Source organism: Cynocephalus volans, chromosome 3 (assembly GCF_027409185.1).
Source record: "Cynocephalus volans isolate mCynVol1 chromosome 3, mCynVol1.pri, whole genome shotgun sequence".
In the NCBI taxonomy this organism is placed as follows: Eukaryota; Metazoa; Chordata; class Mammalia; order Dermoptera; family Cynocephalidae; genus Cynocephalus; species Cynocephalus volans.
The window spans coordinates 118,409,012-118,426,490 of NC_084462.1; the positions used below are offsets into that span (position 1 = coordinate 118,409,012).

The window sequence follows — 17,479 nt, forward strand, 5'->3', positions numbered from 1 at the left end:
CCCGATTTACCTCTGTGACAATACCAAATGCAGGAAATAGGTATTGTAAAATGATACAGGCAGTAGTCAGGTAATACAGTAGGCGACGGTAATTTAATAGCAAGAGAAAGTACCTCATTTTCAGTAGAAGTTATGCAAGTCTTTTTCAGGAATAGCTATTAACCAAACTGAATTTAGCCTTGTATTTTTCTGGCTATACTATATAGTCTTCTATTAATTGATAGATGTTAAAGATGTGTAGCCTGTTAAGATTCTAATCAAATGGTGTCTGGGAGCAGATGTGATCATTTTACCAGGACTTGGAGTTCTAGGGATAATGATTGCTCTGAGTGTTATGCTATCCGTGACAGTTCACCCACTTCCAGGCTTCCTTCTTGGCAGGGAAGAGAGTGCAGATACTCAGGTGGAATTTGCAAGGATGCTGGAAATTACACAGGAAGGAGAAAGGAGGTAGAAAGGGGTTCTAGGTAAATAGTCACCAAGAAACTTGTGAGGACAATATGACGTTCTGGCAACTTCCATGGTACATGATAGCTGGCCTGAGACCATTAGACTCCAGAGATTAGACTCCAGAGAACCGGGAAAGCCATTAGTGACCTGGGAAAGAGCTTTTCCTTCTGTTGCTGACACATCTCTCCCTATTGTAATACCTATAACCCAAGTACATAATGTTAGGAGCATTATTGCTATGCTTGGAGGGCAAAGAAAGTTGGAGCATGAGAAGAGTATAGAGGTAAGGCAAATTCTTACTAGCAATTTCTGCCCCCTCCTACAGCACACAATCCAGACACAGGGGTCATACCTGACAGCTTTGAGATCGGCAGTGCCTCTATTTCAGGCGGAGACTTTTCTAATATTTGATATTCATTCTCTACCTTTAGAGCCAGCCTAATTCAAAGAGTACACAAAATAAAACACTTTGTATAAAACCCTCAAGGAGATTTCTACCATGTGTTTTATTAGATTGAAGGCAAAACAAGCTGATACCAGCAAGAAAAAAAATGGCTGCTTCAGACCCCAGCTGACCTCTTTTGCATGGAAAATTCTCCGTATGATTACAGAGCTAATGAGTAATATTTAATGAAAGCATTATGCCTCTGCATATATTCGTAAGCAGCACTTCTTACATTTAAATTTACATAGAAATAAGATGGTATGTATAAACACGCATCATGGAAATCTGTGTATTTTAAGGAAAATACTCGTCTGCTATCTCTGGCTGTTTGTATAGCTGTTTCTGTACAAAGCCCAAACTTTTCAATAAGAAAACAGTAGAATTCAGTCAATCATCCCATTGACACCAAACATGCAAGTATTTGATGATGCGTGGATAAAACAGCTGAATCCAAGGCAGACTCATCCACGTTTCACAAAATGCTTTTGCTTTATGCAAAAAACAGCATATGAGAAAAAAACTGGGCTAAACAATTGCCAAATAAATACATGAAAAAAAAAATTTTTCTCTTTCAACTTCAGGAATCCTTAAGTATTTGAAGATGGAGACATAGAACCAGGATTGTCTCTGGGGCCTGAGGATATTTCCTTTCCTGTTCAGAATCTGAATTGCTGTGGTGCTGAATTTGAAAATGGAAAAGCCTGTGACGCCTTTCTTTCCCACCCTTTCTCTGCCCCCTCTAGGTGGAGCTGACAGGCAGCAGCGTCTTTGACTATGTCCACCCCGGGGACCATGTGGAGATGGCAGAGCAGCTGGGCATGAAGCTCCCGCCTGGGCGGGGTCTCCTCTCACAGGGCACCGCTGAGGATGGAGCCAGCTCAGCATCTTCCTCCTCTCAGTCAGAGACCCCTGAGCCAGGTGGGAATTGCAAACCCATCGTGTGGGTTGGTGGGCAGGACTTTTGCCAAATGAGTGTGCTCAAGTTACCAGTGTGAAGAGACTATAAATAGGTCTAAGGGTATTTAACAATTCCAGGCAGCTTTCAGTCTCATGCAGTAATTAAATAAGGAAGAGATTTGAAAATAAGGAGACATTTTAATAAGTATAATCCAGAGATCTAATTTCAGTTGAACAATACATACAGAAGGTACTACTTCTTTCAAATTACTGGAGGGAAAAGCTCAAATTGGAACACCCTCTTCCTTTTATTATTAACATGGCTGAATATAATGCATTTATTTGTTATTCGGCAAAATCTATGGCAGAGGCATTTTGAATATTAGTTTGTGGAGAATTAAAAGTATTGGGGACCTGCAGAAATTTGGTGGGGTTTTTTTTTTTTTTTTTTTAAGCATCAGAAGGTACTTGAAAGATGTGAACAGATAAATTAAGGCTAAAAAGAAAACAGAAATGGCTACATTTTAAACTGCCTTTCTACCCTCAGTATTTAATTAGATCAATTGTATAGAGGAATGAACAGAGGTGACATTCCTCATTGGGATTCCTTCCAGGACTCTTATAGACTTTGCATTCAGAATGTTCCCATTTTCATTGTGTTGTACTGATGATAATTTAAGTATTAGGGGAAAATCCATTTATAAATTAAACAAAATGACTTGATATCCATCAGTCCCCTAGTTCATCAAGCTGTTCAAACACGGGGAAGATTGGCTGGTCGGCCTGGGTCTTCCGAGAGCGCTGGTAATTAGATCTGCGAAGGATTTATTCTTTGCTGATTGGGGCTTTAAATTAATTGAAGTTCCACATTTGTGGTTTTGTCCTTTTTGTACTTTTTTAGAGGAGATATTTCATATTCTTGTGTGGTGGAGTGCTTGGCCAAGCAGCAGTGGTTTAAATGTTAATTTTTCTCATGAGAAGTTTAAGATTTTTAATGAATCAAGGCCTGATTTGAAGTGCGAAGTTTTATTTGCTTACTTGGGAAATTATTTTTGCACTCTTCAAAGATGCTTGTACTTTATTTGATCTGTTGTTTTAAAACAGATTCACAATACAAAAGCATTTTATTAGAAAGAAAAATGGAAAAACCTATGTTAAGATTAATATTAAAATAACTCGACATAATACTTCCAAGAAAATAATTTGGCCTGCCTAGAAATAATCACAATATGTTTGCTCACACAGAAAGGAAAAAACTTATTTGCCTCTTTTGGAAATATTTTAATTTCATCTAGAACTAATCCATGTTTCTCACTGAAGTTAACTGCAGTTTCTAGGGCATTCATTATTCTGTAGTATCAGTGAGTGTCCTTCTCTAGTGAGCCCTACACATGAGAGAAGACAATATGTAAGTCTGTTCTTTACCCTTTAAAAATGAAAATAATTTTGTTCAGGGAGAAGTCATGTATTCTTATAGCATAGTTCACTGATTTCATATCAATGAGATCATTGGAACTGTGTTTTAGTCATTAAAATGTTCATATCTGAGCATATGTGAGAAGCAGCACATGAAAATAGTTTTTTTCTCTTTTATTCTGGAGGTGGATTGGGGAAACTTGATCCCTCATGAGTCAAACATGCAGTGTGAAAGAATTTAAGTTTATAAGCCTTTGTGTGAAGCAAGGCCTTGAAAAAGAGAACTTTGTTTCCTAAATAACAAATTCTCTATAGGATTTTTGCAACTCTTTAATCTAACCTCCAACATATGCAGACATCCCTCTCCAGCAAAGCCAACAGGTAACATTTCCAGTCTCTGCTGGAACCTGCCCCTGAAAGGAAACTCATGAACTTCTAAGGCTGCCCACTCCATTGCTGAGCAGTTCTAACAGAAAGTTATCGCTGATATGGAGCCAAAATCTACCTTGCTGCAACTTCTCCCCGCTGATCCAAGGTCTGCCCTTGGGACCATGTTTCAGATTTACTCCATCTTCCCTGTTGTATTCTGTCAAATATGTGAACTCAGATACATCAAATCCTCCCCTCCTCCTACCTTCCCTCTCCTTTTCAAGTCAACACCACAACCATTATTCAATGACATGATCCTAAGAGCCTCACCACCCTAGTCACCCTGGCCTGGCTGTGCTTCAGTTTGTTGGTAACTCTCTAAAAATATGGTTCTGAAAACTGGGCACAGCCCTCTAGATGTATTCTGATTAGTCCAAAACAGAGGGATGTCACCTTTCTCAGTATAAGCTGCTATGCTTCTGTTAATACAGCCTGAGGTTGAATTAGGTCCTCTTGGAAGCCACATCATCCTGTCAATTCATATTGACATTGATGTCTCCCCAAACACATGTCGAGGGTGGCTTGTCACTTGGAAGAGACTTTGGGGGAAAAAAATTCACAGCTTGTAAACCAGGTATCATAGGCTGTAGCTAGGGTATCCTTCCCCTTCCTTCACCAGCCTTCCTTTAGTCATCTTAACTAGGGAAATTGAAAACTCTGCTTTCCATATCCCTTAACAAGTTGGGCTCATTAGCTACACTCACATAAGAAAGGGCTCTCTTCTTGATGGTGAGTAGCTTTCACCAGTAGAGAACATTAAGCTACCTTAGCCTTAAAAGTCTGTAGTGTTGGTTATTTTCAATCTTTGGCTTAAAAAAGCAATTAGATTGACTGCTCAAATACTGAAAAGCAGCATAGGGTGCTACCTTGAATGAAATATCTTCACTAATGCAGATGATCACTCCAAGGGAATTACTGAAAAAGTTCATGTCAAGCACTACATCCCAAAGCTGCTTATGTTTCTTAAAAGCTGAAAGAATTTTAACAAGATTTCCTAATTCTCAATAACACGAAGGAACATTTTTGAAGACTGTTGTTCATTGCATCATAATCTCTTAAACTCTGATAAAACACAGATTCTTTGTTAAATCGCGGCATAATTTAGTTGGAAAAGGGATATCAATATATGGTTATTATGAAAATGAAAGCACAATAGGTATGGAATTTTTCAGAAGCCCTGATGTGTTCAGCGTAGCATTACTAAATGACTGAAACCTAAATAACATTTGGCATTATAATAAAAAGAAATAAGTGACTAAACCAGTCTAAGAGGCAGTGATTCTGTGCCATAATAGGAATTCTTCTATTTCTTTGAACTGCTGGCCCTGTGATTGTCCCGTCGTAAATCAATCTCAAGATAGTGGGGGGAAACTCTGTTAATTGGACAGCAAACCCAGATAAATATTTTATATGTGTGTACATTTATTAATAGTTTAATAAATATATTATTTCTTTTAGAGAAATTTTAAGTCAGGCATAAGAAAAATAAATGGGTAGCCTTACTGAAAAAGTTATAAAGTTCTGGAGTGACTATTTAGGGGTTGATTTGAACACATTAGAAGAAACTGGTCTTTGCTGTCCTGTAGGCTCCCACAGCACAGGGAGCACAGAACCTCTGAACATGCCATCTGGATGGTTCATTTTCTTTCTGTAGATCTGCTTGTATCTTTTCATTACTTTTAATGATTCTGCAGTCTTGCGATTACAAGTGTTAGCCTCATCTTTTCATAAATTTCAGTGTTGTGTCTTTTAAATGCTTAGTAAACAGAAAAGCAGCTCTTTTAAGAAATCCTGGAGGAATTTTTTAAATCTCCCTATTTTGAAGTCAAGGAGTAATATTCCTTCAGTTAGGTCATAAAATTCTTGTGTTTTTACTCTTTCTTCCTTCTAAATAAAACAGCTTTATTTTTTTCCTATTATATAATTAAGTTATGCTCATTGTGAAAAATTCAGAGAATGCAGAAAACAAGGAATAAAGACCAACCAACATCCCACTACCCAGAAATAAGTACTGTTCATATATATGTGGGTACTTCAGAAAGCTCATGGAAAAATAGAGTTTAAATACAAATACGAATCTTTTTATGAAGTACCTTCATAGGCACTATATGTCCTCCTAGATTTTGTTTGTATAACAGTATACATATATAGGTACGTAACAGGTTTGTTTTGGGTTTGTGTGTGTATGTGTGTGTGCGTGTGTGTATTTTACCAAAATAAGATCATAAAATGTATGCTTCTTGTAACCTGCCTTTTCTTTTAACCTCACAGGCATCTTTTCCTGTAATATTTCTTTCTTTAAGAAAACATTTCCTTTCTGTCTCCAGTGGTTTGTTTCCCACTAGCTAACAATTAGCTCCCCCTGTAGGACCACTGTCAGCAGTAACATACCTGGGTCCTGCTTTGGAGGGAATTCAGCCAGGACAAGGGGTTTGCAGCTTATTGAATAGGGTTGAGCTCATAGAGGGAGAAATCAATACTGAACCAGGATTTAGACAATTTAGCAAAATGTGTGATACAGTACTTTATGTGAAGAATAGCAGAATCTAGCTTGTTTTGTGAGGTTAAGATAATCATTATCGTACTATGATCTTTATGCTCTTATGCCTACTCTATGTCCTGAATATTTTAAAGGCAGGCAAAATTGTAACAGTGGAGTACTTGCCTAAATGAAAATAATCTGCACTTACTTATGCCTCTATGCTGTGGTAAATTTGATCAACACCTGATTCTACAGGAACAGGAACTCAATTCCTCTGACTTCATCAGACAGTTTTCACAATATGTGATATAATTAGAGAAACAAATGTCTAGGAATAACAATAAAGAATGTAAAAATTTATGTGAGGATCAGATCAATATTTTGTTTAAAAAACTGCTTGGATAGGAGATACACTTGTATTTTTACAGGTGAATTATTTTCCATCTGGTATATGGTTGTGGGGGACAGTTTTGTCTGATTTAATTTTATTAGTTCAAGATTCCTATCAATGAATTGAATTTAGAAGTCAGGCAAGGGAAACCATCTTACTAACCCCATGTCTAACCCCAGTCCCCAGACAATGTGACTGTATCTACAGCACTTTCTGCTGTACTGCAAATGTCAAACAGAAGGTGTAATGGATTTAATATTAGCGCTGGCCAAGGTGTTGAGGGAGCTGTTAATAATGTCACTCCAGTTATTGATCTGAAGCCTTTAAAAATCAGAGAAAAGTGAGAGATCCTCTACTGGGGAAAGGCATACAGTGACTGGTTTTTATTGCCAATATATTTCTACATATAGAGTGGCAACTTTCTGGAATTATCTTATCACCATTAATCTCTGTGAGATTTTTGGAATCATTATATGGTAAGATAATATCAGGGAGACTCCTCTGCATGCTAATGCTAAAAGATTGGGCCAAGTTCTGTTAGACATAAATAGGGCTTAAAAATTTACATGGTAACTACAGCATTCATACAAGTTGTCAAGTGACAGGAGGTTTCTTAGCACTCGGTTTGTATTTGATGACTATGTTGGATCCACTGAAACTGTAAACAAACTGTATAGTAAGTAATTTCAGCTGTACTTTACCTTTGCCTTTCTAAATAAATCTCCAAATAAAAACCGTGTAGTGACTAACCTGAGACAGAAATAGATTTTGTCCCTAAAATTAGCGTACCTTTTTAGGAAACTGCTAATACTTCAATCTAAATAGCAGTTTGTATGCAATGAAATTCCTCCTTTTCATAGTCCCTAACTAATAAATGAAATTAAAATGTACAGTTTATGTTGAATGTTTATTAAACTGTAAACACATTTAATTCCTTTCCATATTCATACAAGATAAGCAAAGATAAATCCATCAGATAACATACCATGGTGATCTCTGATGAACTGAATGTGGAATGTGTTACTACTTGTCTACCAGACAAGTTCACGATTCCCCCAAATCAGCATGACTCCTCTTAATACTCAGTGCACATGTATGGGGCACATCTAATAATCAGAAAGCCACCTAACAAAAATAATATTTTAATAACCCAAAGACATCATCATTTAGGCATAAACTCAGCTTTTATTCGAAAACTATATATTTCAAATTATTTTTATTAACTATATCATTATTTCAAAATGAAACAGAAATTATCTTCTTGCTAGTCCTGAATGAAAATGACGCATGCATTCAAAAACAAGCCAGTACTCTTGCAAAAAAACTGCCTTGCCAAACTTAGAATGATTCTTTTGCCTCAACAACAGCTACCTTGATGCAGTACCACTTTCTCATGCAGAATGTAGGCTACTTTTAAATGTCACCTTTATCTCCAGCTAAGCTAAACAGGAGCCTCTGGAACTGCCACAGAGTGGGAAAATATATTCCACTGCTCTTTTCTGGTATGCAAGTCCTAGGCACACTCAGTACCTTAACTTGCATATGCTCATGCTTCAGCGGATTCATCTGTGTACGATGAAAATGTTTGCAAAGCAACTTTGTACTTCTAGAATCTTGCCTCTGGGAGCTAAAGAAAAATAAGGTAAAATCTCTTCTTCCTCCCAGGCTCCCTTGGATAGTTCCTAAGCTCCGCCTTGCCAGCCCAGCTCCCAGAATACACATCCGAATCCCAGGCATCCTTTGGAATCTGACAACTTGACCCATGAAAGTCAGCCTTAGTGACTAACTTAGCTGCAGAAGGGCAGCCACCCTTTGTTCCCAGAAAAGACGTCGGATCTCGGCATAGTTCTGCATGCCATTCTGAAACTAACTTTCCCTTCCAAAATTTAGATCACAGTGGTTGCAACTCAAAGAAGTATAGCTTTTACATAAATTAATATGATGGTATTTAGAGGCTAGCAAATGTTTTGTTCAATAATAGAAGCACAGGACTCCTATCAAAATACACAATAGGTTCACTAAATTTATATGTAGCATTTTTTCCCAAAAACCTTCTATTGAAGGTTTAGAAAATCAATTTTTTAAACCCATTATTTTTAAGGGTTTTTTTTATATAGCTTTCAAGGCCATAATTTTGACTTCCCTTTACCTACAGTGATAAGGAATACATTTTTTGAGTTTCTAAAATGAAATCCAAGATGTTTTTAATGATGACCTGTTCTTTCCCATTTCAAAAAAAAAAATGTGGTCATTGGATAATTAAAAATTATAGATTCTATTTCTATAATTCTTGCCTTGAACAAATCACAAGTTATTTACTTTTAATATATACCACTGCACAGAAATTTCATTCTTGTCCAAATTATACCATTCTGAATTCTTCATCTGCACTAAACCGCAGACTTACGAAGGATCAGTTACCCAGCATTGACTGAGCTTTGCAGGGTGCACAGATCAGAAGAGGCAGAACTGGCTGGAAACCATTTCCACCCCTAGTGAGCAATTTACTCATGATTGCTTGGGGAAAATACTGGAAATATTGCTTCTGTGTAAAGTTTGCAACTTCCAGTTGTCAGCTCTTTGCCAAACAGTTATTCCTAAGTATAGCTTTAGCAGCAAAGCATGCTCAGACCCCTTTTATAGTAGTTGGCATTCATATCCTACTTGGTATATGCAGAACACAGAAACCACTAATCACAGGAGTTAATGCACATCTTATGCGTCTGAGACAGGTCAGTGTGTTATCCTTGTTTTACAATGGGTAAAAAGTGAAGGAAATTCTACGTGGCCTGCCCCAAGCCACACAGGTTAGTTTAGCAGCCAAGATTAGAGTAAAGGGTGCAGTATTAGGGTTGGAGTAGGTGGGAAGCCAAGGAACTGGATGCAGAAAGGAGATAGGGCCTTGGTAGGAATCAAACCAGAGGAATGTTCTCTAAGGGGAGTCTGAAATCCAGAAAGAAACCTGACTATCCCCTTTTACATAGGTCTCATTGAGCTGAAACATCTTATCTCTTACTTGCAACTAAAATTATCCATCTAATCTTTTTCTTTGCCTTCACTCCGACATTGAAACTCTTCATACCACAGTGAACAGTAAGTAGCAGCTGAGTCAATTATAGGCAAAATTCAACCTTGAGTCTCTTGGTCTGCATTAGCTATGTGCCTCCCCAGCCAGGAGCATAACAAAAATGGTCTCTGTGCACTTGGCCTCTGCTCTGCCTCAGCCAATACTGGCCGGGCTCTGTGCCATTTCTTCAGGTTCTTCCTTTCAGAGTCCCAAGGCAGGCATGAGGTGAGACAGAAAAAGAGCAGGAAGAACAATGGTGTCCATCGGGAGGTGGGCATGTTCTCCTGGAGGTATCCGCTCAGGAAACACAATCATGGTTTCTTGGGACCCACAGGAAACATCACCCATCTTCTATTAGTTGACAAAATTACCTTGAGAAAAGGGAAGAACTTGTGCCTTTAGTTGATATTAACTAGAGAGAATTTTCATTCAAGATGCAGGCCTACTTGATAATAGGGATTGTTTAGTTTTTTCAACAGCCATTGATTGACTGTCTTCCATGTGTCAGACTTTATACAAAACACTAAGGAAAAAAATTTGAGGCTCCCTGCCTTCTAGGAGATGACCATCATGCAAGGGGGTCAGATAATTAATACAGTGCAGGAGTGGGGCAGTGATAATCAGGGCACCCTGGTGTAAAAGTAGCTCAAGCCGCCACTGCTAGCAGTCTTGGCAGAGCTATCTCAGGTTTGAAACTTAACTAAGGTTTGAAATTAACAGCCCGGAAACATTGCTTCTTGGAAACAAGTTGCTTGGATGTTGCCACACATATAGACCGTGACTATTAGGGAGTTTGATGAACATTTTGAAGGGGTGTTTTTTGTTTGTTTATTTAACTAGCCTAAAAATTGCCTAGAATTGTGCCTGCTGCATAATTGGTTCATAGGAATATTAGTTCCTCTGACTGTTGCTCTTTCTGGCTCTTCAGAGTGTTCTTAATGGGAGGTGTCCCCAAATATCCTTCCTTCCACATATATTGGGCTTACATGTTGGACTGAACTGAAATTCAGGAAATTCTAGCTTTGAAAAACTCTACTGACTCCTTTAGCTTTGTCTACACAAGGTATAACTTGTTGCAAACATGCTAATAACATTAATGACATATTAATAGCTTTTACTATGTTTTACATATATCTTCTAGTTACAAGAGTAGGCATTTATGAGTAATGTATTTCTCAGAATGACCCTAAACCAACATTAGAAATGGTAGATGACTTGCCCCGTACCAGCATAGGCTGTGGACTCAGGATTTGAACTTGGGCCATGTTTTTGTTTTGAGCAATTTGGTGGGGCTTACTGAGAACAGGAGAGGTAGATGTGACACCTGCCCTTAGGAATCGGATCATCAGAAGAAGACTTATGCACAGTCAACAACAAGAGAAGAAAGGAGAAAGATAGTGTTGCTGTCCTTTATTGTGGCATAAAAATTACAAGTAGTATAAGAAATCAGGAAGTGGCTCAATGATTGTGAGCTAGCTTGGATGAAGAGAGATGACTTGCATGCCCAGCATGAGAACCCACCTGAGAGCAAAGAGGTAGAGATGATCTTCCAGTAGGCTCATCCCAAGTAGCACAATGGGAGCAAGGATGGTGCATTCGGAAGGCAATAGGATGCCCTGTATTCTTCACTGAAAAGAAGGTGCAGGCTTATCCAGGATGGGGCCAGATAGTGGAGGAGCTGGGTGCCAGCGTGAAGCATCTGGGATTGGTGTGATATGTTCTGAGTATAACTTATTAAAGATATCAATGACCCAATGAAAGCATCATTTTATCATTTATAATCCAAAAAAAAAAAAGAAAGAAAATCTCCAATCTGGAAGGATCCTCCCGTAAGGGTCATATTTTACAAGGGTACCTGAAAAAGTTCATGGAAAAAGTAGAATCAAGAGATAGTATGAATCTTTCCATGGACTTTTTGAAGATCCCTTGTGCAACTACCTCTGGATTCCTGAATCCCTTGTGCAACATAACTGCTCATATTCATTGAATGCTCGCCATATGTCAGGTGCCTTGCTAAGCGTGTATAATATATATTACCTCATTCATTCCTCACAAAATACTATGAAGATGCTACCGTTATTTTTCCCATCTTACAGATGAAGGAACTAAGAAAAGAATGATTTTTTTAAAACTTGTAGAAGTCATACTACTAGTAGATAGAGAGTCTAGGACTTGAACCCAAGCAGCTGGCACCAAAGCCTCCCTCTTAACCATTACTCCAGGGTGCTTCTCAGTAGTCCATCTAAAATAGCTGTCCAGCCCCTGCCTGAGGCCACCAGCTGGGGGCATGCACCATCCTTTCCAGGCAGCTCATGCAATAAATGATCGAATGAATAAAGAAATAAGTGAGTAAAAGAACAAATGAATGTTCTGTATTTCTAAACTATGGGACTTGCATTATTTTTACACTTTTACCTTAGTGAATAGTCTTCCATATGTTATACTGATTCCTGTCTGCAGGTAACTTATGATCACTGGATCTTTATTTTTGCAAGAATGTGCAGGATGGGTTGAATAGGGAAGACTGGAAACAAGAGAAATCATTTGAGAGCCTATTTCTGTAATCCAGAAGTGAGTGAGTAGACTTGGATAGAAATTATCAAAAGGCAAAGAAGTAATGATGATTTGGAAATAAAATAATATTTCTAAAGTGTCAGAAATGTACCTGTGATCAGTCTTTAGCCAGGAGCTAATGGTTAATACTCTAGAAATTACGCAAGTCTTAACCTTTCACATATGATTGGAGTTGATAATGACATCTGTCCACTCTCACCTTTTTAACAACTGGTAATATAATCAGAGAAAATTTGAAAATTACAAAATTACATGTGCTGTTGATCATGAAATACTAATATGTAAATTCCCTTAGGGTTCAGATCTGGGTTTTCTTGTTTTTTTGTTTTTAAAGTATATCATGTGCTTTTGGTAAAATGTCAATTTGCTGGTCAGTGCCTCTCATTTGTCAGTGGGTGTCCTCTCAAAATAAAAACACCAATAAGATCATTGATAAATTGGTAGCAACAGAAAGAATTACAATTCTGCTGTGTACAGCCATCTATTTATTAAGCAGAGCAAATGTGGATGTTGGAGGGGGATCAGAAGTATCTATTGATTCCTCAAATTACTGTTAGTCACAATTAGGTAGAAATTAATTTAGTTGGTAATACAACTATGAATTCTAAATTTGACCAATATCTAGAGAAATACTTTCCATTTTGTGGAATTAATTAATGTAAAAGTGTAAAAATAATACAAGTCCCATAGTTTAGAAATGCAAAACATTCACTTGTCCTTTTATTCATTTACTTCTTTACTTATTCAATCATTTATTGCACGTGCATGGACCAGGCTCTGTCCTAGATCCCGGGATGTGATAGTTACCATAAATGCCCTGCTCTCACAGAATTTACATTCACATAAATCACCTCCCAAAAGGAGTCAAAAAGATTTCTGTTGAAAGATTCAGTTAATAGAGGTCTCCATTTTATAAATACTAGGTAAATCTATACATCAGAGGTCTTTGCATTCTAAAATGCACAGCTGACGTAAATCTAAGCCAGTACTTCCAAAATATGTTCCTCGTTATAACTGTCCTGTGAGATGTTCTTTGAAAAAAAGAGTTCCTCAGTTAAATAGCAAAAGAAAAAGCTTCATACCACATCTTCTCATTGGAGATTAATGATGAATATTAACTTAGTGAAGATTTGAAATTTATGTGAGATCAATTAACCTATTTATTTTTTTAAACTAGCCTTTGACTATGGGAAACTTGTTTTTTAGAGAGAAATTCATACTAATACCCCTGGAACACATGATTAAGCACTATGCATGATCTTGCTTCTGCTCGCTGGATGCCACTCCTCCCCATCCATGCCATTCTCTTCTTCCAAGACCCTCCTAATGCAAACAAGCTCACAGGTGGGCCACTCAGCTCAGAGGCTAAATTATTCGGTTCCTTTGGTAGGTCTCCCAAATGATTCTCATCAGTCCTCAGGGTGCCCTTCAAACTCCTAAAGGTGAGCTCCTAGATGAATCTAGTAACTAATGGAAAAGTTTTAAGATGAGACCTGTCAACTCCAAGTTCCACAGTTTTTAGGGCATCCCTGGGCTTTGACGTGGAGGCTCTCACATTTCTCTTTCACTCTGTCCTCTCTCTCCTTCATTTACATAGGCAGAGAATTTCCTACCCACAATAGCAATACACCAATAGATTTTGATCCAAAACGTGATTATGGCTGCCCAGAGCAGTGCGGTGGTGATAATCAGTTACTGGGTGGTTTCCTATGATTTATAGAAATTTAATTAAATTGCACTGCCTATATTATAGATTTTTAAAATCAGCACTCTGGTTAAGTTGCAGGTTACCCTAATAACTGAGAGTTGACTACATGTGAAGATGAGAGACCTAACCCAAATTTTAGGACATACTCCTTAAACTACTGTATCAGTCACAAACATATAAGTGCATAGGACCTTGGAACCAGACAGCCTGTGTTCATGTGGTCATCTCTTGGCTGTGTCACTTACTACATTTATGACCTCCTTGAGCAAGTTAATTAACTTACATGTGCCTTAGTTTCCCCATTATACATTTTAGCCCTCTGGTCTAGACTGGAGAATGGGGTAGGAATCGTCAGTCACTTGTTAGTTTAATCTTTAAATAAATTAATATATTAACATGTCTTATAAAGGTATTATGAGTTAATCATGTAAAATGCTTAGAATAGTAGTATGGCACATAGTCAGTGTTCAGAGTACTGTCATTAAGTCTGTTGAGCTAGGCATTCTCTTATTACCAAGTTTATTCCTTATGGAAAAGCTGGCCAGGGGTTGGGTGACAGGAATTTGGCATCTGTGCATGACAGGGTTGAATTTGGGTTTCACTGACACCATGCTCTGGTTACCTAAGGGGTCAAGATTCTGCATGGATCACAGTACCCAAAAGGTATGCTTCTGAAAATACACACACACACCCTAAATGAAGTTCTTTTGTAAAGACTCCAGTTAGGGAAAGGAGCATTTCTTTTGGAAGTAATTTACCATTCCCCAACCTCTGCAATACATAGTTCTGATTTGCCAATTCACATTTTTTGTACATTCAGTTTTCTTAAAGCACAACAGGAATGCATAATTCTTATTCTCAGAGGCCCATACTACTGTTTCTAGATTCTGCACACCAAGATATACCTGCTGACATCGCTTTTTCTAAGGCTAGTTTGGAGGCTGGCCAGTTCCACTTAGGAATAGACCTTGATGTTGGTCTCCAAGGATTTGCAGCTTCTAGCCTGGCCTATTAAACTGTATTCTGCTTATGACCCAATGATTTAGCTGGTACATATATGATGACTGATATTTTTGTCTTTTTATCTGGCTGGACCACTGTGATGTGGCCAGAGCCACAACATGGCTTATGCTCCACAAAAGACTAAGTGACCCAGGATTATATGTTAGGTCTCCACAGCCTAAGGCTCCTTTTACAATCAAATGAGCTTTCATGCAGGCTTCTGGTCCGTGCTGGAAAAAGAGGTAGGAGTACTCCGTATTGGTTTGAACTTTAAATGAATCAATTTATTTTGCGTCGGAGGGCTTCAGTTCATCACTAATCTTGAGAACTGAAATGAGTGTAGATCTGGTGGAATACTTCTGTAAAAGCAAGAGAGATGCCCTGGCCATAGGTACTATATAGAGACTTAAATAAATAAATTAAGAAACTCATTTCAAATAGGCCACCAAGCAGTCATGAGATGTTAATGACTTTTAGTCACTGCCAACCTGGACAAAATTCAAGCCAATGACCTACAGGTGAAAGGCTCTATATATCCCATTACCAATCCCCTGAGCCATCCAGTCGCCCCTGACAAGGTATTTTATCATACTGAGTATGGTGCAGTACAATAGTCCAAATTCTTATATTGTCAGAAAATCTTCTACTATTTAAAATAAAAGAGGGCATGTTAAAGAGAGGCAGAAAACCTAGGTTCCCAAATAAAGGAGCAAATTCTTTTTAAAAATTCAGAAGGAGGAAAACATGGGTATACATTCACAAATATACATAATGTTGAAAAAAATTTTTTTAATTTCAATATTTTTTCATTATGTTTACTCCACCACACATTTGATTCTGCCTCTGGATATTTAGTAAACTGGCATATTTTGAAGTTTCATTTAAAAAGTCATTAGTTTTAGTTTAACAGTTGTATAAAACTGATTCGTTAAACCCATGGTGCTTTCTTTCCTAGCTTGTTTTTAAGTGTCATAAATAAATGACTTAAATGTCCCACAAGACAAATGTTCTTTAATCATCTAATGCACTCATTTATCCTAAGCCTTAACCTTAGTCCTAAATTAAGTCTGTTGCAAAAATATAACTTCATCTAAAAACACCCATCAATCCTACATGGTTTTGATAAGCACATTTTAAAAACATAAACAATCAGACAGTTGTCAATCTGGGTGAAGCCCAGTCCCATTTAAGAGTTATTCACCAGTAGCCATATTTCATGCCCACACCACCAACAGAATTACAAAAGAGAATTGCTGATATTTGAGCCTTTGCTGAGAGTTTATATTGTAACCTTGGGGGGAGGGAAGGCATAGCTACAAGAATGTAAAATAAAGACTCGACAAAAGATACTCTGCATTCCACATCAGATACATTCCATTTTCATTTGTTTTTAGAAAATATTAACAATTTGACAGTGCTGTAAATACATTAAAATTTCATGATCACATATTTTAGTAAATTGCATGTCATGCCTTTGATTAATTTTTATTTGTTCATGGTCCTAAAAATCCGTCAAAGAATTGGGCGGCTCAGAGATCATACATGAGTAATGATCACTGAAAGATTTGGTGCAAGGAGAAGCGAAGTAAAAGTGTAATGGAATAAACACTTGAGTAAATTGGGTACTTAATACCTCATAACTAAGAATTCACATAGTTTGGTGAAATCGTAGCTTTGACAGGCACCCAGTTTAATTCCCAATTAATTCTTATGTCTTTCATTAGCCAATGGTAGGGCAAAGAAAATCTTCCCGTTTTTTCACTGGCTTCAGTGGGTCCTGCAGAATTATTACCACAGAGCCCCTTGGGGTTATTGGATGCTTCCTCTCATCCCCCACTGGGGCTTTAAATTTTTTTTTAAATAGATAAGAGCATTCAGCAAATAGCTACATTGAGAATAAACTCAAAAATTATCACCAAGGCCCTTCCTGTGCCACAATTTGTCAAATCTGATGATAGGAAACAAATTCTATTCATAAAGATTTTATTTGGGGGGGGGGGTGCTCTTGTGATTTGGTAGCAATTCAATTATAGTTTTGTGAGATAGTGAGCCCGGAGAGGGAATCCAGACTGACAAGAAATATGACAGGACAGTTACAGAGTGTTTATGCAATTAAACTTTCACTGACAATACCTGCAGAATGATGAATGCATGGGCGGAGGTATGTGAACGCAGGCAGTGCCCCACAAGTATTGCCCATTTTTCATTATTATACAACTGTTCAGATCTTTCAAGAACAGCCTGAAGTGAGGTGGAAAAGAGAGTGCTGTTCTGCAGCATGTTAACCAAATGCCTTTTTTTTAATCCTCTCCCTCCAACGGGTCTTGATGTGCCAGATGATAAAAGAACATCTATTTTAGAAAAATGTTTCAAAAAGATTAAGATTTACCCTGAGCTTGACATATATTAATTTTGGATGCCAAAAGTGGTTTTTATTCTTTTTTCTGTCTGCAACTTTATATCACTTCCCAACTGATAGAATAGTGCATAATTAAACTGTTGGGTTATTCATTTTATGCAAGCAGGTGCAAAGGGCACTATAAAAGTAGGATTTTACTGATGGTAGATTAAGAAAGAAAGGAGAAACTTAAAAACCTTTTGTAGAGAACCACAAAAGC

At 37.7% G+C, this 17,479-nt stretch overlaps 1 protein-coding gene across 4 annotated transcripts in view; it reads left to right on the forward strand.

Annotated features, from left to right (window-relative positions):
• The window catches only part of NPAS3 (neuronal PAS domain protein 3), an 857,631-nt gene that overhangs the window by 734,277 nt on the left and 105,875 nt on the right, over window positions 1-17,479 (forward strand). For all 4 annotated transcript variants that reach the window (XM_063090950.1, XM_063090951.1, XM_063090954.1 and 1 more), the window contains one exon: window positions 1,639-1,813. In XM_063090950.1, the coding sequence (XP_062947020.1) occupies window positions 1,639-1,813 (175 nt within the window). The remainder of the gene's footprint in view (window positions 1-1,638; window positions 1,814-17,479) is intronic.